This window comes from Anser cygnoides, chromosome 1, assembly GCF_040182565.1.
Source record: "Anser cygnoides isolate HZ-2024a breed goose chromosome 1, Taihu_goose_T2T_genome, whole genome shotgun sequence".
NCBI lineage: Eukaryota > Metazoa > Chordata > Aves > Anseriformes > Anatidae > Anser > Anser cygnoides.
In genome coordinates, this window is record NC_089873.1 from 209,345,938 (window position 1) to 209,369,659 (window position 23,722).

General features: G+C 52.7%; 2 protein-coding genes across 2 annotated transcripts in view; both read right to left on the reverse strand.

Moving 5' to 3' along the window:
• Positions 1–23,722, reverse strand: part of CAPN5 (calpain 5) — a 47,043-nt gene that overhangs the window by 11,574 nt on the left and 11,747 nt on the right. The window contains exon 3 of the mRNA XM_048051057.2: positions 10,051–10,182. Coding sequence (XP_047907014.2) covers positions 10,051–10,182 — 132 coding nt within the window. The remainder of the gene's footprint in view (positions 1–10,050; positions 10,183–23,722) is intronic.
• OMP (olfactory marker protein) lies at positions 176–9,996 on the reverse strand. Its single transcript, XM_013191262.3, has one exon. It carries the CDS (start codon positions 5,788–5,790, stop codon positions 5,311–5,313), a length of 480 nt encoding a protein of 159 aa, XP_013046716.3. The 5' UTR covers positions 5,791–9,996; the 3' UTR covers positions 176–5,310.

A 23,722-nucleotide genomic window follows, 5' to 3' on the forward strand; every position in this document is an offset into this window, starting at 1 on the left:
AGACAATATCAAAGATAAGGAAGAATGTGAGGGAGGTGGGCTTGCTTACAGACCATCCGGCCAATATTCTGGGCCTGGCTCTTCCAAGGCAGACTAGATTTGCAGCTAAGGATCTCTCACAGCTCTGTTTCTGTTATACCTCTCCTTGGCCTTGTTCTTATCATTTTACCCTGGAAATCTGCTGCCGTCTACTGCTGCAGACAGGCTTTTGGAACAGCAACCTTTTTTTTGTCCTTGATTTGATTAGGGATGGCTATTCTTGGGAAAGTTTTTACAATAGAATTGAACAGTTGGAAGGGACCTACAAATATCATCAAGTCCAACTGCCTGACCACTTTAGGGCTACCCAAAAGTTAAAGCTTATTACTGAGGGCATTATCCAAATGCCTCTAGAACACTGACAGGCACAATCTCATTGATGGCTATTCTTATGACCAAACTTTTGTGAATTTTAGTGTCAGAAGGGTACCGTTAAAATCTTTCTTTGGTCCTCTTTCTTGATTGTGGTGTGATTGGACTGTCCCAAAAGCAAGTATTGTGCTCAGTTACTGGGTGGTAATGAACAGGGAGCATCACTCTGTGTACATCTGCTCTACTAAAGAAAAGTGTGAGAAAGCAAGGTCCCATCACTGTAGGGTCCTCATTCATCCCTGGTAAGAGCTGCTATAGTCATCCAAGCAAGCACAGGGAGATAATAGAATTATTAAGACTGGAAAAGACCTCCAAGATCATCTGGTCCAACCGTCCCCCTACCACCAATGTCACCCACTAAACCCTGTCCCTAAGCACCACATCCAACCTTGCCTTGAACACCCCCAGGGACGGGGACCCCACCACCTCCCTGGGCAACCCGTCCCAATGCCTGACCGCTCTTGCTGAGAAGAAATGTCTCCTCATTTCCAGCCCGAACCTCCCCTGGCACAACTTGAGGCCATTCCCTCTGGTCCTATCCCTGGTTACCTGTGAGAAGAGGCTGACCCCCAGCTCCCCACCCCTCCCTTTCAGGCAGTTGCAGAGAGCAATAAGGCCTGCCCTGAGCCTCCTCTTCTCCAGCCCAAACCCCCCCAGGTCCCTCAGCCGCTCCTCACAGGACTTGTGTCCCTGGCCCTTCCCCAGCTTCGGAGCCCTTCTCTGGACACGCTCCAGGGAAAAGAAGGACCGAGGTGACAGAAACACTAAAGCAGTTGAGGGGTTGAGGTAGTGCAGGTTTGGTGTCATGGCCATCGGCACTGTCAGTGGGACAAGGCAAAAGTGATGGGTAATTGCCACAGTCCGTAGACTTTCATGTCTGTGAGCACAATCAGACAGAAAATCCACCCAACAGCTGGGCCAGAAATGGATACAGCCATGCACAGCTGCTCCTTTTCAGAGGAACTGCATTTTGTTTAGAAACAGGACAGAGACACACAACAAAGAGTTTTTGGTGAGGGTGAAGATAACATGCTCCTACATCATGACCAGGGTGGGCTGTGAGGCCCTGTGCAATTAATGGGCTCGACAGTTAACAAGTACTGACTGGTGTAGCTGTGACTGACCGTCGACTCCTTCACTTCTTGACTTAACTGCTTCCCACGTGTCACGACCTAAGAGATGAAAGGCCCTAGTGTGCCCATGGGGACAATAATTACCAGAGCATGCTCCAGCACACCTAAATAGTCACTACCTGTCCTGTGGGGACCAGCTGTAAGTGTTGGGGTGGGACAGGACAGGACACAGCTATGGGAAGAGGCTCTTTAGGAAGTCCCAGGCCATGGTGAGACCCCAGCACCAGGCCTTGGCCCTGGTCCAGCTGCTGGAGCCTTGTGCTTTTTGGTGGTTGCAGCCACAACTGCAGAGAGCCCTCTCTTTGGACAACCCCCCCAGCTCCTTAAATACCAGAAATGATCCAGCCCAGGACTTTTATTGCTTCTCGGAATTAAAGACAATTGAAATATTAACGACGCCATCAGCTCCCTGAGCTCACTGGCACTCTTGAGTTGTCTGGATCAATAGAAGCGGAGCAGACAGAGCCATGAACAAGAGCCGCTTTTGGAGGGTTTGGTGTTTTCCAGGAGTGCTAATAAAAGATATGCCCCAGACTCCCTCTGGGACGCTGCCAGGGAAGGTCAGACCATCAGTCCCCATCGATTCCCTCCTGACTGGCGCTCATGCTAATGAATTGTCATAGAGGGCCATTGTGCTAATCAACTCGCTATTAATGTGGGCTTAGAAATGATTACAGCATTGATTAAAGGCAGCTACCGAGCCAAAGCTGGTAGCTGCCACTTCCAGCTGGCTGGTTCTGAGGGCTGGCACTGCCATCAGCGGTGGCAGAAGATACTGGTCCCCCACCGTCCTCCTCCACCTTCATATGGGGACAGTGCTGAGAGCATCCTCTGCTGCTGGTGGCATCAGGAGCTGTGGTTGCACTGTGGTTGCAGTTTTTACACTGACCAGAGGGAAGATGAGGGTCCCCCCATCTCCTCCACCCACTGCCACGGGTGTCTGTGGCCATGGACTGGCATGGTAGGGCAGATATCTCCCCAGATATCACAGAATCACAGAATTGCAGGGGTTGGAGGGGACCTTGAAAGATCATCGGGTCCAACCCCCCTGCCAAAGCAGGTTCCTATCTCCATCCTTTCTCAGAGGACTCTGGAGAACATGGCCTGGACCAGGGGTCCTGCTGAGTCCTGGTCTCAACTTGGTTGTGTTGAGGCACCGAAGGTGGCATCTCTTCATTCACACAACTCTGCTGCTTTTTGCTTAGGGGCTCCCAAAATCTGGAGCTGTGACACTTTTGTAGGATAAATTTACAGGGAAAGGGCACAGAGACAGGTAAATTGGGAGCCCAGAAACACCAGGTTCCAGATCTAATTTGTAACATTTCCCTATGCTGGTTTAGGTTTTTTCTTATTTTTCTTAGGAGTGGCTAATTAAAAGAGAAGGCACCTGTGACCCTGGAGAAACATCCGTGACTAGAAGAGGAATTGGTAGAAGTTCTGCTGGGAACTTGCCAGCTGAGGAAGGGGAGGGAGGGACCCTGCTGTGCTGAACAAACCAAGATGAAATTCCCCTAGGAGATGGGACAGAGTGGTGTACCTGAAAGCCCTTATGGGCTGCTGAAACTGTGTGGGGTGAGTCTCAGCGAGTGTTATAACGTGGATCATCTGCCCTATGGGAGAGAGAAATCAGAATGCCCCACTCACCTCCCACCCCCAGCTCTGGCAGAAAGATGAGATCCACCTGAGGAGCATTTTTCCTCCTCCGCCCAGTTTCAAACCCCTCCACAGACCGACCACAAAATGTTCAATTAATGCTTCAAGAGATAAAAAGGTTAAAGTTCATTTTACTTTTCACAAGAGGAAAAGGTGCTCAGAAATACCAACAGTGACTTGGAAATTAGTGGGTTCTGCTTTGCTGCATGCAGGACTGGGGCAGCTACCAAGAAGGGCATGAAGAAAACACACACAGCCACAGTCCTTACGGGGAACCCTGTTGACTAGGCTTTTATTCACTCTGGTACATCAATACCAAGCAAGGGACCTGCTGCAGGAACTCTACCCAAGCAACCAGCAACGTAGCGATGGCGTGTTGTGAGACCTGGCGTGCAGAAACCCTTTTGGAGGGTGACAGTGAGTCCTGTTATTTGGTCTGATGTGGTTTGCAGTCAGGAGCTCTGCTCTGGGATGTACAAGGACGGGTCTCCTGTAAGAAGGTCTTCTGGGACCCTAGAAGTGGGTTTGGCCCACAGTAAGTCCATGCTATCGCCAAGCAGAGATGGATACCCTTTTACCTCTCGTCTTTGGGTCCAGCATTTCGGGGTCTAAAAAGCAACAACAGCTTCTCCAGCAGAGCCCATGGCATGGCTGTGGGATCCAGTGGATACTGAACTCAAAGCTCCCACCATTTCTCCAGCACGTAGCTTGCTGAAATCTTCCTGTTTGTCTTCCCCTCTCTGTCTGACACAGGTGGTGTTTATCATTTTATAAGCTGTCATTGGGCTGGGGAGGACCTGGACTCCAGCATCTCTGGAGGCTCAGAAGAAGAGCTTGGAACAAACTCTTTTTGGGCTGGCCCCCACAAATCAGTATGGCATAGGTATGAAGCCTTCTCATCCTGGCTTTCCCATCACTGCCCTCTCCTCATATACATCAGGAAAATCTCCGTCCATACCTTAAGGAGTGCTCACTCACATTTGGGTTCAATCCTAGCAAAACCTGCAGGACCAATCGTAATAATACTTGACTCTTTCAAAGCACATTTCCATCTGTGGGTCTCAAGAAACTGCACCAAAGTATCCTTCGCTTTCTGGTGGAAGGAAAAGGCATGTCCAAACTTAGCAGTTTATCCACAGTCATTGGACAAGCCAGACACATCTCCTGCTCCTAAACTTCCAGAGGTACTCTCTACCCGCTCTGCTCCCACGACCACCCAGGCACCAGTCCCTGCCTTGGCATTCAGAGAGAGGAGATACTGCCTTTGGAGGACAGCAGCAGGCTCCTAATCTGTGGTCTGTGAAGTGCTCTGCGACCTCACTGCTCTCCATAGATGCTCGAGGATAAATATATTACTGGGTGTTTTGAGGCACAAACGATGCACAAATTGGCTTTGCTGCAGGGGACTCCCTGCTGGCTCAGAGCTACAGCCTGCTCTGAGCTGCTAGCTCACTTGCTCGGCTCTGCACACACATGCCTGCTCCAACCCTTCCCAGTACCAAAAATCCCCAGGCAGCACAAGGTGGGCGACAAGCTGAATCCCACCTCCCCACTTGGGCTTCACGGCACGGCGAACCTCCACAGGACCAGTCTTCAGAGACACTGAGCAGCCACAGCCACTGCCAGCACTCAGCATCCTTGCAAGAAGTGCTCCATCTCCAACACACCCCCTCTTTTGGATGATTAGGGTGGAAACTGGAAGCCAGGGCTCTCTCCAGGTTTGTAGCGTGGCAGGTTCTTATTCTTCCATCAGACTTTTTGTATCCAGGTGCCACGGTTGGAGGGGTTAGGGAGACAAATATTTCCAAGCCAGCTAAACCCTGCCAGTCGGGCTTGGTGAATCCCAGCTGAATTCACTTATACTTAGGTAAACACAGCATGGCTCATCCTCCCTCTTTCCCATCACTCAGACAGGCGAGAGCACGTTTTGGGAATGTTTCTCAGGGTGAGGGGCTCCCCAAGCACCAAGCTGTTCTCCACTTTTTTGTGACGCCATCCTTCAATGAAGAACCCCATAAAAGCAACAAAGAACTGAACGAAAGAAAGGAGAAAAAAAAAAAAAAAAACGAAGACAGAAGCATAGCTGGAGCAAGAAGGGCCAGGCAAAAGGGAGTCAGGCTTTAAAAACGATGGAGCCCTTCAGCTGAGCAGGTTCAAGGCCGTCGGTGAAAGCGAGGAGGAAATACATCACCTTGCGGATCCTGGCCAACTCCACTAGCCGCTCCCCAAACTCCTGGGCATCGGCCTCATTGCACTCCACTTCCTTGGCCCCCGGCTTCTTCCAGAAGATGCCCACGGGCTCCAGCAGCTGCCGGTTCATGAGGTGGGTGAGATCGGGAGTCCAGTGCTGGGAGGTGCCGGTCACCGTCACCTTCCCACATGTCTCCAGCTGGATGTCCCAGCGGAGGAAGCGCAGGTTGTGCTGCCGGAGGAAATCCACCCGGTAGACGTGCTCGTTGGGCTGCAGCAGCTTCTCGCCGTCCTGGGGCCTGCCTTTTTTCTGCTGCAGGCTCTGGACCCTCAGTCGCATGCAGCGGGTGAGCTGGTCATCGTGGACGAAGGGCAGCTTGAGCTCGCCTGCCTCGGCTGCCATCTCCTCCGCGGCTCCTCTGCTCCGTCCCCGGCACCGTTTGGCTCCCAGATAGGACACGCAGGGGGGAAAAATTCTGGTGGCCCTTCTCCACCGCGGTCCCAGCGGTGCTAGGCAACCCGGGCCGGTGACGCAAAACGCCCTCGGGGGCTTCCTCTGGGTGCCCTCCCGTCTCCTTTGCAGAGCAGGAACCGATGGTGCCGCTGTGCACGATAATCTATAGGGAAGGGATGTCTGATGTCAGCCTCCCTGGCAACCTCCCTGACAACCGCTCCAGCAAGCTGGAGCAGGGCTCGTTAGCCCTAAACGAAGGTGCACAGCCAGGACAACCATCCTGCAGGTTTTGGCAGCGGTGGTTTTCTCAGCACATGGGTTTTTGAGATAATCTGGGTTGTAGAGCCTCTGGAGGGGTCTGGTCCAACCCTCTGCTCAAAGCAAGACTTCACGGTTAAATCAGCATCAGACCATGACATGCTGGAAATATTTCCTTTTTCCCTTTATTTCTTGTAAAGGGAAAATAATAAATATTTCTATTTCCCGTGCTACAGCTCGTGCTGTTGAGTTTTGCTCTGTGATTGTGCTTGAATTTGGCTCTGTCTGGTCTGCATCCTCCCTTTTGGAAGCTGCAGACAGCAAAAAGCTTCTCCTTCATCTTCCCTTCTCCCACCTCTCTCAGCATCTCCTTGCTTGCCCTGTGCTCCAGCCCTGACCATCTTGGTGGTCTCCTTCAGGCGGTCTCACTCACATCTTCCAGTCTTCTGGAGACCCCCAAACTGGACACTGTGCCCAGATGGGGATTCACAAGTGCCAGATGGAAGGGAAGAGTTTCTCCTGCCCCGCTGGCTGTGCTCATGCCAGTTTGTCCCCATGTGTGGTTGTCCTTCATCTCTGCAGGAGCTCAACTTTGACTCATGGTCAAGCTTCAGGACTCTGTGTCTTCTTCTGGATGGTGCAGGTGGCCCCACATGCTGCAGCAGGAAGCCCTGGGGGACACCAGCACCTCAGCATAAGTCTGCCTGCCCTCAGATGGACTGGACTGATGCTGGAGAGGGTGCTCGTGTGTGGACTTCACCTTGGTGCTCCCGGGAACTGGACTCGGACACAGTCTGGGTGTTGCAAGACCACTGTGCCTAACCTGGGATCCCTCATTCCTTAAAAACTGCTGGGCAAGGTTATATGGGGCCCACCGGTGCTCTGCTGGTGGGTCCTCCAGGCAGAGGAAGGGGGGTTCTGGGTAACGTGTTCCTCGTTGCAGGGTGCTGGGTGCCTCCAAGAGGCTGTGGACCCCAAGGAGAGGTGCCACGCCGAGCCATGCCCCTCTGCCAAGATGCACCATGAGACGATGGCTAGCCCACCATCATGGTTTTAGGAGCATCATGGAAAAGGCCTGACTCCTGCAAGTGTGACCTGGTATCTTTGGGGTAAAGTCACTGGTTTGGACTCTCAGAGAGTCCAGGGTTTCATCACAAAGCTTCAGAGGGAACAACTTACAGTGCCGTGTCCTTTGGTTCTCCCCATCCTATTTGTGACTCGTGTTGGCTCCTGCCACAGGATGTGTTTGCAGGGCCCTTTGGGAGCTCAAGCTGTGTTAAATGAACTCCAGGAAAGTGCTTTTCTAAACTTTTTTTACAAAAGGCGCTGCCATCACTTGGGCTATGTCACACAATTCAAATTCCAGAAGAAGTCCCCAAAAAAGACCACCAGAAGATGCCCTTGACCAGACAAGTCCCAGGCACCAGGAGCCCAAGCTGGGACATTTTCCTGGGATTTCTCCTGTACTCACCAGTCCCCTATCGCTCCTTAAGACCCTGAGAACAGAGGCAAAGGAGCTAAGGCTTACTATTTGAAGGGGCAAAGAGAGATCTGAGGAAACCAGCCCCTTCTTGCTGTCTTCTGAGCTTTTGCCTCACTTGTTTACAAGCTTTAAAACACCTTCAGCACCAGCTATTGAACCAACCTTTGGGTTTTACAAGTTTAAAATGCCTTCAGGTAACCCTGGAGGCCTTTCTGAGCTGAGCTGCATGTGGCAGTGCCTTGTGGTCCTCGGTTTGTTGGATCTTTTACCCTCAGATCCAACACTGCCCTGGAAACATACGGGAAGGGAGCAGGAGAGCAGGCTAGCTGGTGATGTAGAGGGGTCCAAATCACTTGGTCTCCTGGTTCCTGTCCCTCTGCTTTGATTTCTTTTCAGAAGAGCCAGATGTATCTGAAAGACCACAGCTGACATCTAAAACCATGTAGAGGCAGACAAGGCTCAGGAAATTAGAAAACTGCTCTCAATTCACTTCCAGCCCCTAAGTCCCACCCAGTGACTCAAACAGCATGGGCTTGATGGGGAGGAGGGACACGGAGGGAGCCTTGGGGTGACGTGGGTGAAAGTGTGAATAAAATCATCTCTTGGTAAACTTCGGGGTGTGTTGGCTTGTCCCGTTCCCTGGAAGAAATCCTCCTTCCCAGCACTTGCTCATGTTGGGAGGAAGAGTTTCACTGCATGCAGTGGAGCAAGGGACACATGGAGCAAGTTACATCCTGGTGTAAATCAGGATTACATTTTCTAGGAGCAGTGAGAGACCTGGACTGATATTTCAGTGATATTAACACCTGCATCAGCATCTTTCAACTCCTCCCGAACTCCGAACCAGAAATATTTTGGTGTCTAATGACAGCTGAAGAATTTTGCGTTTGGCTAAAGGGGTTAATCTGTGCACTTGACTTCTCCCATTGTGCTCTAAAAGTTGCTGCTGCTGCAGTTTATAGCCACACTCACTCCTTGCAGGGCAATCTTCATCATGAGCTCTTAAAGGAAATGGTGAGCAAGGGTCCTAGCTAATTCAGAAGTCTCAAAAACCAGAGCCCTGCAGTGAATGCCACAGCAAAGTGAACATCCCTGGGCTCGGGGAGAGGATCACAGCTTTTGGTTTTGCTGGAAAACAAACCTTTCTGACAGAGAGCAGGATGCAAGGAGGCAGGTAAAGAAGAGCCTCTGAGGGTTAAGGGCATGGAAAATGAGAAGTCACAAACACCCACAGCAAAATCGCCAAGGGAGGAAGAGCAGTGCTGCCGGCAAACCGAAATAATGAGGCGTCCAAAGGGACTTGGCTCCTGTTTGGTTGGCGCCTCCCAGGGCAGGGCTGGAGGTGAATGGTGAGCGGGGAGGACAACTCGCCCTGGGGAGGAACAACCCAAACAACGCCTTGCACCACACCAGTAACAACAGCCACGGCCGGCACAATGGCCACAAACGTGGAAACCTCACTGCTTATCCAGGGGCCAACAACAGCCATCCTCTTCCCATATAGGAAATATATATAGGAATATATAGGAAAGACTTGAATTTAACAGAAAGCAAGGTTGCTGCAACAAATTCCCAAGGCGGAGCTCAGTGTTTATGACCACAAAAGCCACCCGCAGCAGCAGAGCTGATGCACAAGGTGGAGGCAAAACCTTTGGGTCTGCTGCAGTAGGAGGCTGTGGGTGACCCTGCCAACCCTACAGGGCTTTGGTGGCTGCCTTTTTGCAGTAAAAGCTAGAAAAAGGGGCTTGCAACTTGCTGGTCTCTTGTGCTAGGATGAGACTCACCTGTACCGGGGACTGAGGGCTATGTTTGCTTTGCCTTTCATAGGATTTACTTCTTCTGCCACAGAGGACGTGGTAGAAACGAGCGCAGGCTGGCCAAGACACGGCACTGAGCACCTCCTGCCCCCCATGGTCTGTCCCATTTTGCAGCCCCTGGCACTGCTGCAGCTCCTCGGTGTCTTCCTGCCCCGTGACAGAGCAGCAGTGCTCCCTTCCATCCGTGGGACACGCCGGGGACACACGCTTTGGAGAATAATACCCCTAAATCACCCTACCTGCCCCAGCGCAAGGGGGCTCCTCACCAAGGTGGGCACACGCTGAGCACCCAAAGGGGAAGCACCGTGGGATGAGGGACTTCCAACACTGCAGCTGAGCAACCTCATTTATTTATTTATTTATTTATAGGTTATTCTGGAGTGGAGAGGGTCAGATTTGCGATCTGGAAGGACAGGATGGGGCATGATTCTCTTGGTTATGGAGAAACTGGCCAAGAGTTTGGCTCAAGCGTGACGTGGCTGCGGTCACGACCGCTGAATTCCCCTTGAAAAATACTCCTTTCAGAGAGTTTTTTCACCCGATCAGTTTTTCAGGGCCTGAGGCATTCCTGAAGATGCAGTTTTTGAGCCAGACAAACACAACACGAGGGTGTTGCAGACAAGATTTCCCCCGGTGTGGGGCACCGCTTACCTTCTGCCACAGAGACTCGCGGGACGCCAGGGAGGAGCAGGCAGCCACGAACCAGCAGTTTCCGACCTGGCCCTGGTGTAAGTCGTGGGAGCTGATCCCGTCCACAAAGAGACGGGGATCGTCGCAGATTTCCTGCGAGACAGGAGAAAAACACCGGGTAAGTGAGGGGACGGGGGAATACGGAGCAAGGCTTCCTGGCAGAGGACCTCGTGCTCTCCGCAGGACACGGGCACAGCACCAGACCCCCTCCCCGGGCTGGTTGTTCTGTTCCAGCATCAGCACAGCTCTGCTATAATTATCCCGGCAGATAATGGTACATTTTCACATCACTGCAGCCCCAGTGACCCATCTCCTTTTGTAAGACCGCTTGTTGTTCCTGCAAGCCCTCCAGCAGCTGATGTCCAGGCTTTTCTCCCTCTCACTTTGCTCCAGGGACTTTCTGGTGGAAGGCACTGGGAGCTGAGAGCACCACCCACAGCCATGGTCTCAAACACTGGGGCCTGGGGATCCACCCAAAAATGAACCCCTGCAGGACTAGGGAAGAGCCATGCGTTTAGAGGAAGAGTTACAAGGCCCGACCCAAGCAGTTCACCCAGAGAAGCTCAACGCAGACGGTGGGCTTAGCCACGGGTCCCAAAAACCAAGTGTCCTCCCCCAGGAGGTCTGCCCTCCTGCAGATGGAGAAAACGTGGTGATCCGAAAGCTTTGTGGCTGGAACAGAAGGATTAAATCCTCGTCCTGCCACCAAAACCGGTGTGGTGCCACTTGATCAACCCGGTTTGGAAAGCGATGTTCAGCTGGGGGCTGGGAGCGGACGGGGAAAAGAAAACTGGCAGAAACTTTCCCATTTTGTTGCTCTATCTAATTTGAAGGGGGGGAGAGGAAAAACTCATTTTCCTTCTTTCTCCATTTTTTTCAGGTTAGCTACACCCGAAGTAACTCCAGTTCCCCCAGCCTTTGCACATGAGGACTCGCATTGCCCCTGTTCCTCAGAGGGACGATCTGGTGCTTTGTAAGCACCTCCTGCTGTTCCCACCTCACCCAGCCAGCACCGCACACCTTAAAAACAATTCAAGCTTCATCCGGACACAAACTGGACAGGATCACCCCCAAGGGCTGGTTCCCTCCAGGCTGCAGAGTTGCAGGAGGTTGGGATAAGCACTAGAGGGAGGCAGTCTGACAGCAGCTCAGCCAAGAGGCACCTGCACTTTATTTTTCAGCATCTCTGAATGCAGAGAGGGGTGGGAGAGGAGTGGTGGTGTTTAGTATCAGGATTAACAGGAGTTATCCTGTTTTGTACCACCGAGGAAGCAGCCAGCAGCAGGGGATGCCTCTGCCCTGCCTGATGGTGGTGGGGGTGTCTGAGATCAGCTCTCAGAGGTCCTTAGGGGGCAGGGGCACCAGGTCTGAGGACCCTCAGGGATATTTAGGCACATTGAGAAGGTCTCCCTGAGCCTTCTCTTCTCCAGGCCGGAGGGTCCCACCTGTCTCAGCCTCTCCTCTTGCCTCAGGTGCTCCAGACCCCTCATCATCAGCTTGCTCTAATGCTGTGGAGCTGCCCCCACCAGGATAAGACTCATCCATGGGTCAGCCTCCCCAGAAAAAAATCCTGAGGTTTCCCAAATCCCTCAAACTGGAGCTCCCCAGCATTAAATTACCTGGGTTTTTCAGTTCCCAGAGAAGCTGCTGAGGTCCCACTCACAACACACGGCCCTGGTCGTGGCCATGTAGCCCGTGACTCACAGGGACCAGCAGGAACTGGGTCCAAAAAAAAAAACAGGGCAGGCATTGAACTTTGCTTCCCTTTTCCTGCCAATGGAGCGGAAAGAGATAAAGGTCTTGTCCTGCAGATAGGTGGAATTACAGGGCCTGGCGTTTGTGTGTGCAGAGGGAGGAGAGGGGCAGGGATGCTCTGACCACAGAAGGTCACCACCTTGCTTTCATCCCCTCCCTTCCTCGCAGGAGACAGAAACCAGGTGAGCAATAACATTTACACAGGCGGGGGCTTCTCCCAAAAGCAAACACGGGGTCATGTCACCCTCCCAGCACCGGGACACTGAAAAAAACAGGGCAGCACACCCCCACGTACACCCTGGGGACTTTGGGGCTCAGGCATCAGCCACCCCAGAGCCGTGGCAGCCACGAGATGGTCCTGTGGGAGGGCTTTGATTTATTGCTCTCGACTCCACTTGGGCCATGAGAGCCATCCACACGTCTCCACCCCTCAGGACAGCCTGGCCTGGAGCATCCCAAGGGAACCCAGGCGCTGTCCGGGCTATGTGCCCTCCCTAAAAGTGGCTGCTGAAATGGCTGCTGAGCTCCAGGCAACGAAACATAACTTGGAGAAGGGTGGTGCAGACGGTCCTGTGGACCTGTGGAAAGGTATAGACAGATAATACAGGGAGGGATGAACTTAGTAACTCCAGTTCCTCGTGATTCATATCCTCCTGCCCACGTCCTTCCTCCTACAGGGGACATGGGGCAGAGGTGGACAGCAGAGACGGGGGCTGGAGAGGGCTTTGAGGTCCCTCTCGATGTCAGGCTGGTCGCAGAGGTAGCAGGGCTGGCTTATGGGAGGCCAGGATGGATCCGGGCCAGTTTGCTCCCTCTGGCTTTGGGTTACTGAAATCCCTTGGGCGGGGAGGGGTGGGGGGGGAATCAAGATCTGATCATTGCACTTATCTTGCATTTGGTGGTGTAATTTTGCCTCCCACCAAAAAGCACGTGGCTTTTTCCTCTGCTCTCCCTTTAAGTACTATTTCCCCCAAAACACGTTTTCTTTCTGACTGCAATTAAACCAGAAAATATCATTCCTGTCTCCAGCTAGTCCAATCCCACAAAAAGGGCAGCAGTGAGCAAATCGCCCTCTAATTGGTTTTATAATTGGCGACTGTCTTATTATAAATGCTTCCTGGTGCAGATTTCTGAGCTTTAGGCTCACTGGGATCTGGAGCATGTCAAGCCAGCTGCAGGGAGGGAAAAAAGCCGGGGGGGGGGGGGGGGGATGGATGACAACCACGTGAGATGCAACATCTGCTGCGCGCCAGGATGGGGTTTTGCTAACGAGATTTTGCAAGGAGCAGCCTAGCCTAATTGCATTGCAGGGCCGGGGCGCAAGAGGCTGGCTGCGTCGGGAACAATGCTTTCACTCAGACTTGCAAAATCAGCAGGATAATCTATTAACGTGGCTGTGCTTCCCCCTCCCGGGTGATGGGGAACCAAAGGGACCTTGTGCCACGAGTGTCGCTCCCGCAGCCATCCCAGCACAGCGGGCGGCTGACACACGGGTCCTTTTGGTTCCCTTCGGGCACCTACCCTGGGATGCGGTTTGGCAAGAGGGCAGCGACACTGTTTAACAAGACTGGCACCAGGAAAGGGAATGGGGTGAGTTTAGAGCCCCACGAGTCTTTGTTTTCGTAGGGATTATCTTTTCCTCAATGGTTCAGCTTCACGCGCACCACAGTTGGCGATATTTACACCCTGTAAAACTGCTCGGGGGCGGTTTGCACTTCTTCAGTCAGACATCCCTAATCCCCTGGGAGTGCCCCAACCTGTATGTTATTGCATTTGTTATCAGCTCCCACCCCACAGGAAGGGAGCACCCGCAGCAAACAGGGACGTGCTTGCGAAGGGAGGCACCAAAACACCGCGCTCCCCGCCAGCCCCACGACTCTGCCCATGCACCTCTGCTCCAAGCCTTCTGTTTTGGCGACAGAAAGGGTTTCAAACAGGAGCGAAAGGTCAGTTTGCAGGTTTAACAGCCCTGGTGGGGCTCGCCGGTGTTTGTTTTTCCCAGGAACCAAAGTACAAACGCAGCAAGGAGATCTCTGTTGAAGCAAGGAGATGCAGAGAGACGCGATGTGCCGTGAGAGCTCTGCACCTCCCGGGAGCAGCTGGAGATGGAGAAGGAGCTCAGTGATGGGAAGGAGACAGAAACAAGTGCTGCATGCTCTGATCCTATTCCTGATCCTGCTCCTATTCCTGCCACCCATGCTCTCCAGGGACGTGCTCTTGGGAAGCCTCACCATTACTCAGTCCAGGGCTTCTTTGGTCTCCACCCAGCCACGGCTGATGCAAAGGCCACCCCAGCCCTGCTTTTGGCATTTCCATTCCCTCAGACACAGCCCTCCCCAGACTGCCTAACAGCGAGCTGTTCCCATGTGTCTGGTGGTGGAGACACCAAGAAGATCTTCAGAGCTCAGTAGGAAAGTCCCCACATGCCTCCCTGGGGAGTGGGATGCTCAGAGCAGTGAGATGATGTGGCCCAGGTTTCTCTGGCCAGAGGCAGAAGAGATCCCTCTTGGTCCCTCTGGGTCCCTCTTGGTCCCTCTTGGTTTCAAGTCCCAGAGCAGCATTGGTTCCCACCATGAAGGACACAGTGGTGGGACGTGCTGGTGGGAGGAACGAAGCAATTCAAGCAAGCTTTGCTGTGAGAAAACACAAGATTTGGGGAAGAACAATCCAAAAAGGCCCACTTGTTCCAAAGCTATTGTGAAATCCTGGGGCGAGCTCAGCTGCATCATTTCTGCCTCCAAGGGACATAATTCTTGTTTGGCACATGTGTCTGCCCAACCCTGTCCTGCCTGAATCCCAGTTGTAGGTGCTCACAGAAACCCAATTTCTAAAACACAATTTAAATCATGCAGTTGTTTTTGTTTTTTTTTTTTTTTAATTTTAATTACCTTAAGAGCCAAGAGATGGAAAAAGAGAGAACCCAAAGCTGCAAAGGAAAATTACCTCCGCCCTCCGCCGTGCATATCTCAGATTCACAGATTCACAGATTCACAGATTTCTCTAGGTTGGAAGAGACCTCAAGATCATCGAGTCCAACCTCCGACCTAACACTAAGTACTCCACTAAACCATATCCCTAAGCTCTACATCTAAACGTCTTTTAAAGACCTCCAGGGATGGTGACTCCACCACCTCCCTGGGCAGCCCGTTCCAATGCTTAATAACCCTTTCGGTAAAGAAGTACTTCCTAACATCCAACCTAAAACTCCCCTGTCGCAACTTTAGCCCATTCCCCCTCGTCCTGTCACTAGGCACGTGGGAGAATAGACCAACCCCCACCTCTCTACAGCCTCCTTTCAGGTAACTGTAGAGAGAGATGAGGTCGCCCCTGAGCCTCCTCTTCTCCAGGCTGAACAAGCCCAGCTCCCTCAGCCGCTCCTCGTAAGACTTGTTCTCCAGACCCCTCACCAGCTTGGTCGCCCTTCTCTGGACTCGCTCGAGCACGTCCATGTCCTTCCTGGACATGATCAAAACCTTCCCAGATCAAAACCTCTTAGCTACATTTCAGCAGGGACACCTCCCACGCCTGCTTGGGCCACACCGTCCCAGGGCTAGGAACTGCCCCGTGGTTTGTGGCTGTGTCATTTTTACAACACCTTGATCCAAGAGCAGGGCTTGATCCCACCACAGTCCAAATTAATCACTAATCAAGGCGATGATGACGAAGAGGTTATCGCGAGTTTAAGCTATTTAAAGAAGTGATTTCTAGCCCACACCTATTCTGGTTATTCATCCTCTGGGTGTAGCTCTGCAAACACAGAAACCTGCTTTATGTGAAAGCCATCCTCCAGAAACACGGACTGTGTTTAATGACCCAAGTGACTCAGCAGAGACCTTCCTGTGAGGCCACAGCCAGGTCATGAAACGAGGAGAGTTCACAGGGCTGCCAAACCCCAGCAAACCCCTCATCTCTGCCCAGCAACATCAGGGTTTTCCTCCCGAGCTGCTCGATATTCCCAGTGCAGACAATCCAAAGCATTTCCAGATGAGACTTTGAAGCGATATGAGTACACCATCAGCAGCCCCAAGACAAGATCTTGGCCAAGCTCTCCTGGTGATGGATGAGCCTCCACCCAGCCTCACGCCAAGGTTTACACGGGCTGTAAACAAGCTGATCCTGCCTGTGGTTAGACTTTTAGCTGGTTTCTCCCATCTGTTTACATTTTCCATCAGTAATTCTGGTGTAACTCCATCGGTCTTGCCAAAGACCCAGAAATATGGAGATATGAGACGCTTCGTTTGGCGGAGATCAGGCACCAAGCCCCAAAACTGCATGTGGTGGTGCGCCAGAATGCAGGTGGGGAAGGATGGGCGTGGGAATGGGTGGGCAGCTCCATCCCAAGCAGCCCACCCCCCGTGACAGTGTTTCACACAGGTCTAAAGGACTGCCTTGTGCTTGGTACCTTCACTTAGGACAAAAATTCCACCCAACCAAGCTTCCCTGCACTAGACATTTCACTGTTTTAATCCTTGCAGGGCTCTGGGGCAGCGTTTGCAGAGTCTCTGTGATAAATAATGTATATCAGAGCAGAAACGGTGCCGTGCCACTTACTGTCAAATTGCGTTGGGGTTTTATTTTAAAAAGGGACGACTTGGAGACCTCAGTCCTCTGCACAAATCAGTCAGACGGCGTCAGTCCTTTGGCAGCAAGGAAAGGACAAGCCCTTGCCCTGGGGTGTTGACAGAGACAGATGCTAGATGCTTTTTTTCATCCCTGGTCAACCCCTCGATGCTCCTGGATCCAAGAGTCCAGGGTGCACTGAGCAAGGCAAGAAGGAGAGATGATGGAGAGAGGGTTTGTACCTGCGTCTTCACAGGCTTATGTATCCCTCTGCACCGACCACAGATGCATTACAGGGTTTCCATGATTTAAAACAGAACGGAAATGCAGAAGCGTGATTTTCTCAGCACACACAAGACCCAGGGGGTGTCTGCTGGAGCCAACCCACTTCTCACACTCACAGATTGAAACCCGGAGGTGGGGACTGGCCTTTACACCAAGCGACCCCGAGCTGTGGTGTATTTTCCTCTCCTGGAAGTGCTTTAAATAAAACTGGCTGGTGCTCAGAGGAAGCGGCTCTGCTTTAGTTCAATGGGAAGTTCATTCGAGGAAGTCCCGTGACCTCTCGCTGTGCAGAAATTCAGCCGGCACGTTGCCTGCAGGTCCCTCTGGCTTCTGCCAGACCAAGGAAACGGCTCCTTCTCTGCTCCAGCTGCGGGGTTTCATCCTCCCTCCCATGCTTCCTTTTATTTGTTTCTTTCTTTAATCACTTACGGCAGCAGCTGATGTCAGTTTTGCCGCACCCAGTGTTTTATTTTCCTTCTGCAAGAGGCGGCACCGTGCTGGACCAAGCTACTTTGCAAGGGCTTCAGTGAAAGGCACTTGGGTCAGCAGGACCTGGAGATGGAGCCCCCTGAAGCCCTGTTCCCTCTGAGGATGCTCAGAGGAGCATCAGCAGCTTGTGGAGAGGCTGTGAGCACCGAATTACCCTCGAGGAGGACAGCAATGGGGCAAGGGTTGTCCTCAGAGCACAGCATCAGTGCCGAGTGGCTTTGCTTTCCCTTAGCATCTGCCTGGCTTTGGAAACACACAATCGAGATGAACTCTGGCATCCAGCTCTGAAGCTGCCTTATCAGCCGCCAGCAAGGCACCGAGGGCTGTTAATTTGAGGTGTTTCATGCATGGATGGAAGCTGGGAGGAGGACGAAGGGGAGATGAATTGGCATCTGCACTGAAGCTGTCGCCTAGAAGGGCTCGTGATGCTGGCGGAGGCAGGCTGGGTGGGAACAGTCATGCTCCTCCACACCCTGGTGCTCCAGGACGGTGTTTAGCTACAAAACCTCCCCAGAAAATCTCCCTGTCCTCTTGCAAGGAGAGCCACCTGCCTTAGCTGCCTCCAACCACCAGAAACCAGGCTGGATGAGGCCTCGAGAGCTCAGCGAACAAGGTCCCCTTCTCCCATGGCTCACCAGCAGGGCAGCACCTCCGAGCTTGCACCGAGATAAAAAGCTTGGGATTACCCAGGGCACAGCCAGCTCCGTACCTGCTCCACAGACCGAGCATGCTTTTCGTGCTCCCCAGAACCAAATCTGCGAGGATTTGCACCATTCCCTCCCGGGGAGCTCAGAGAGGGCAGCAGATCCCCAGGGCTCCTTTCCGTGCCACCCTCTGCTACCGTCCTCTTCTCCATCACAGCTACGATAACGTCTAGCTTCTGCAGGCATGCAATTGCATTAAAATGCAGGCGATGAATCTAATCTACTGATTTTACCGTCGTTTTTGCGTTTATGACTGTGTCCTTCTGAGGCCGAGGAAGGAGCAGACTCGCTGGCTGCTTTCTTATCGAGCGCTGCCCATGCCGGGCAGCTTAGCACGGGGGCGGAGAGGGGGAGCGTGTTTGTGCAGAGCCCGGCACCGCGGGAGGATGTGGTGAGATCTGCTGGAACGGGTCCAGGGTCAGCATCGAGTTCGGTGAGAACTGAGAGCTCTTCATCATAAATAACAGCAAAAATGATCTCAGCCTGCCTCGGCGGAATCAGTGAACGGCGCTGACTTACAGCTTAAAAAAAGGAGGTAAGCGCAGAGATTGCATTAAAAGGTGACCAAACCTTTTGCTGGCGAGGAGCAACCAGACTGGCAAGCAGCTCCTGGCTTTACAACACGCAGCAGATAAATGAACAGGCGAGCAGCTCATAAATCCCTAAGCTGAGAAGCGCAAAGATCTGGAAGGACTCCGGCTCCCCTGATGGACTGCAGACAGATGACAGACTCCCAGTGAGAGGAGACAGTCCCTTCATCTGCCCAGTGGCAGTGAGCATCCCCACCATCCTTCAGGCAGGACCGAAACCGAATGAGACAGACTGTAAAGCTGCAGAAAGCTGAGCAGAGACGTCCTTTGAGCACTGGTGCCTGGGGTTAGTATTTCTGGCCGGAGAGGGACCCAGAGGGATACAGGGGGCCAGAGGGTTCGTGCTCCGAGCATTGCCTTTTAGTGGCCTCCATGCACCCCAAGCCACCACTTCGGGTGAGCTCTTGGAGTGAAGCACTGCAAGAGCTTAACCCCTGCCTTCCCCTTATCGCCACCCTTGTGCTTTTGCCAGCTTCCCAGCCTGTGCTGTACGCTGGGGGAAAGACCTTTTAATGCAGAAACTTGCGGGCAGGCAAGTGCCTCTCCTGCTTTTAGTGAATTAGTTCATTGACTCCTTTCCCATTTCAGGAAAAGCCCGCAGGGACGCATTGTGTAACCCTCACTCAGCAGCAAAAAGGAGCTAAGTACTTAATAACGCAGGGAAGAAGGGGATCTGAGGGATGCTCTTCCCTCCTGCAGCATCTCCTCCTCATCCAAACGCAGTAGCATTGAATTCAGGAGACAATGGATAAAACAGACAAAAGCCCTATACGCAAGTCAGGCAAGATATACACCAGACTGACACAGAAGTAGCTACTGAAAAAATGGTTGTTTCCTAATTTATAAAACAAGATTTCTCTTGTCTGGCTGGAAAAAAAAACGTAAGAATAAAAAAGGGCTGTGAATGAGAGCATCTCTCCCCAGTGCCAAAGCAGGACTGAAAATGCCCCGGCCCTGCCGCTGTCCGAGCTCCAGCTGCACGCAACCCTTCCCAAAACACCTGAACCCCCCCAAATTAACCTGACTCTCAGCTTTTCCCCTCCAAATGATATTGCCTGTGCTCAATAGTATTGCAGTTTAGCAAGAGCCTGTGCCAGTGTTTGAGCACCCTCACGGTAAAGAAACTTTTCCTGATGTCCAGGTTGAGCCTCCCCTGGCGCAGCTCTGTGCCATTCCCACGTATCCCGATGTCAGTGCCCAGGGAGCAGAGGCCGGCAGTTTCCCTGGCTCCCAAAAACCCGATTTATCTCACTGGATGCACAGACAAACGGCTGCTCCTGTTCTGCACTGCAGCATCCATGTCTCAAACGAGGAGTGCAAAACTCAAATCGGGCACCACATGCCCGAATTACAGACATCTCCCTCGCCTTCAGAGCAAGGGGAGGAGGAGCTGTAAGCACTGGGATCTGTGCTCAGCCCAAACCAGGGAGTTAGATTTCTAATGCAACAGCCAAGTTTTCTGCCAAAAAATAAAAAATAAAAATAAAAAAGGAACCCCTGATGCTGCCCTAGCCAGCTCCAACATCAGCTTTGGCTCAGCAACGAGCAGTCAGTCCCATTTTTAAATGGCTGCACAAAATCAGAGCTCTTTGGGATCCCCTTCCCGGTACACCTTCCCTTTCCCCTCCACACTCGAGCAATTAGCTTTCTGGCTAATTTCTGTGCTGGAAGACGAAGATGTCTGAAGCCAAAGCCTGACTCGAGGCTCTCCCAGCTGTGCACAGAGCTGGCGTCCTCAGCAGGGCTGGAGGCCAGGGGGAGCAGGGAGGGAGGGAGGATGCCCCGCTGGGGAGAAGCAGGCTAAGCCCCTTCCAGGAAACTCTGCAAGGCCAGATGTGGGAGGAAATGGAAGCAAATCTCAGCCCGATCTGGACGGGCTATTCACCAGCTGCTCCAGCAAAACCTCCCCGTTTCCCCCTGCCCACGAGAGCCCCACGCGAGAGGAAGAGCAGTGCAGGGATTGCTTTTTTTTGGCCAAAGCAGCCCCAGGCTTCGGGAGCAGACGGAGGAGCAGAAAGGATGAGGGCGGGCCTGGGTGCTGGGAAGGAAGGCACATGCACACACAATGGGCTGTTGAGATCCCTACGAGCGCCGTCTAAATACATGGGAATGAGATCCTGCCCCTGTCAAAGCTGATTCCCAGCGAGTTCAGTAGTTACTTTTCACACAGGAGTGAAAACCGTGGCTCCTGCGTAGCGCTTTTCTGCATAGATTGTAAGTACCACCCTTTCTGCGAAAGCAAACAGTTGTTTTTAACAGCTGACGCTTTTTGTTCCCACTCTCCACCCACTCTGCTTTCACAGCAAAGCCCGGGGCATGGTGAGCTCTTGCGCTTTGTCGTACAGCTGTAGCCGAAACTCTCCAAAACAAACCATGGCCACGGCCCTGGGAGATAACAGAGGTGCACACACAGCATCCCCTGCCTGCAGGCAGCGTCCCAGCGACTGCTGGACTCCATTTCTGGGTCAGGAAGTCTCCAAAGTACTCTGCTTGTTTTCTAAACAAGAATAAAAAAAGGATTGCCCAATGAAGGATTTGCTGGTTGCAATAGAAAGAGGATACTGGAAGGACTTTTTGGTGCTTAATAACCATTCTGCGCAATCACTGCACAAGCAAGGCAGTCGATTTGAGCTTCGTGGACATTTTGGACCCTACTAAATGCTGCACTGAATTGGAGAAACCCATCGGTTTCTTTGTGAGGGCTCTACCCAGTCCCTTCCAACCCTCCCTTCATGCTGGGCAGGCAGCAAGACCCATTACAGTGGGTGTCAAGTTGTTTCAGAGCAAAGTGGGATTTTTTGCCGTGGCATTTGTGCAGTTTCTTACACCTTCTCCCAGTTGTCCCGCAAAGCAGCAAGATCAGTATCAGGATCCCTGACACCCAGACACATTGAGTTTGCCTTCATACAGAAGATGCTGGCCCCTTTTGCTGGGCTGTCTCCTTTACAAAGGAGTATGAATTCGGGCAGAATTGGGACCAGTAATTAGGAACGTCACTTTGCATTGCTTGGCACAAAGCAGTTCTTCTCCCCACAAAACTCAGTCACTTTTCCCTACATGGACAACTGCAAGGAAAAAACTGGAGAAGTGCTTTAGAGAAAGAGGCTTCTGGAAACTTCAGCAGTAGCCAGAGCAGATGTGAGCCCAAATTCTTTAGTTTTTAATGCCAACTTTGTGGTCAGGGCAGCTAGTCTGTTCTGATCCTGCCAGACAAAGAAATCAAGGAGACATTGAGATTTCTCAGTGTGGGCTTCAAACTTTTTTTGTGAAATTCCCTTCATCTGGTGCAAAGGCAATGAAGGAGGCACCACTGCCTCATACCTTGCTGGCTGAGCTCACGTCTCCCTCACCAAGGGTGCTACGAGCCTGGCCACCAAGAGCTGCAAGTGAGCTGATAGCCAGAAAACCAGGGGGAGAAGAGTTGGGCCACCCATTCAGAAAAGGTCTCCATTCTCCCTAAAAAGATGCACCAGCAAGTCTGTGCATGATAAATCCTGAATATCCACAGACATCCGTGGCTCCAGCAGCAAGCTCGGAGACAGATGCTCAGCAGAAGATGAGCAAACGTCCTTTGGCCACCTACACCAGCACCCAGCCCTCTGCCATCAGACGTGGGGTGGAATTAACGTGTGAGAAGATGTGGGGCTGAATTAACAATTGTGAATGCAAGCCAGCAAGGGTGAGTGTCAAATATTTCCCTACCCTTTAGTCCCAAAGAAAGTTGTTTAGAAAGTCTTGGGCATCACCCATCTGCTATCTCTTGTTACCTGCAAGACGATTCCTGATTCAGTCCGAGTCACCATCCCTGGAGTCAAGAAATGTGTGGATGTAGAACTTAGTAGCATGGGTTACTGGTAGACTTTAGGACTAGATTAAAGGCTCGATGAGATGGTCTTAGAGATCTTTTCCAACCCGAATGCTTCTGTGATTCCATGTTGTCTCCATGAGACCAAATCATGGTGGCCCTATCTTCAGAAGGCAGCTGTGCACAGAGCATCTTTTCCAGGGGAATAAGCTAAAATGCACACAGAACCTTGCAGAAACCCCATGTCCAGGCAGAGCTGGAGTGGAAGAGCCCAGGGCAGAGCAGAGGGAAGCAAGTTCTTCTACAAGGAGCCTGCCTGGGGGCTCAGCCTGGCCTGCCACATGAAAGAAGCCAGCTCCTCCCGTCACACAAAGCCTTTTTGTCCCCCCGCCATGTGACTGCCCTCACTCAGACAGACACGGCACTGTCTCGTGGAAGGCCAGCTGATATTTCGGGCTGCTGCGGGGGCGAGGAGGTCAACAGCTCATCGGGCGGCCCTGCCACCATGAGATGTCTGCAAGCAAAAATGAGCAGCGAGGCCGCAGGCAAGGAAGGGGAACCAGGTGTGTCAGGTGCTGCAATATGGCCTCTCCTCAGACCCAGTTGTAGCAACTCCTGGGTCCCCTACTTCATGGTAGTTGGAGAAGTGGCCCTCATGGTCACCTCTCAGCAGATCCCAGGACCCCGTGTGGCTGGTGGTGTCGGGCAGCTGCGGGTCCCTGTGGTGCCAGCCCTGCTCCAGCAGGGCCACCCCGAGCAGGGGGCCCAGCCCCACGTCCAGGCGGCTGCTGGAGATCCCCAAGGAGGAGCCCCCAGCCCCTCTCTGGGCAGCCTGTGCCAGGGCTCCGGCACCCGCCCAGCCCAGCAGTGCTTCCTGAGGGGCACAGGGCACCTCCTGGGCTCCAGGCTGGGCCCGGGGCCTCTGGGCCTGGCCCCGGGCACCCCTGAGCAGAGCCTGGCTCCGGCCTTGCAGATATTTATACACATTGATAACATCCTCCCTGAGCCTTCTCTTCTCTAGGCCGTAGGGTCCCAGCTCTCCTCCTAGGAGAGCTGCTCCAGTCCTTCATCATTTCTGTGGCCCTTCGCTGGACTCCCCCCAGCAGCAAGGACACACGGAGGACCTTTTGCAGAGGACACACAGACGGATGTGGGCCCTGCGTGAGCAGCAGTGGCATGGTTTTGGTCAGGAGAGGAGGGATGGATTAAGATTGTGCCCCTACAATTGTCACTGTGGGTCCAGACCTGCACATCCCTTTCCCCTCCAGAATTTTGGCACTGCCAGGCGAAGAGTTAAGCTGAGCAGCTCACCACTAGGTCAAGGCTGGAGTGAGGACTCATCATCATTACACTCAGCCCCCAAATCCCACCTCCCAAAGAACCCTAAAACACCTCTCTTACCCATAGACTATTTTCTTTCCCATTTCTTGGCTGAGGAAAAATAT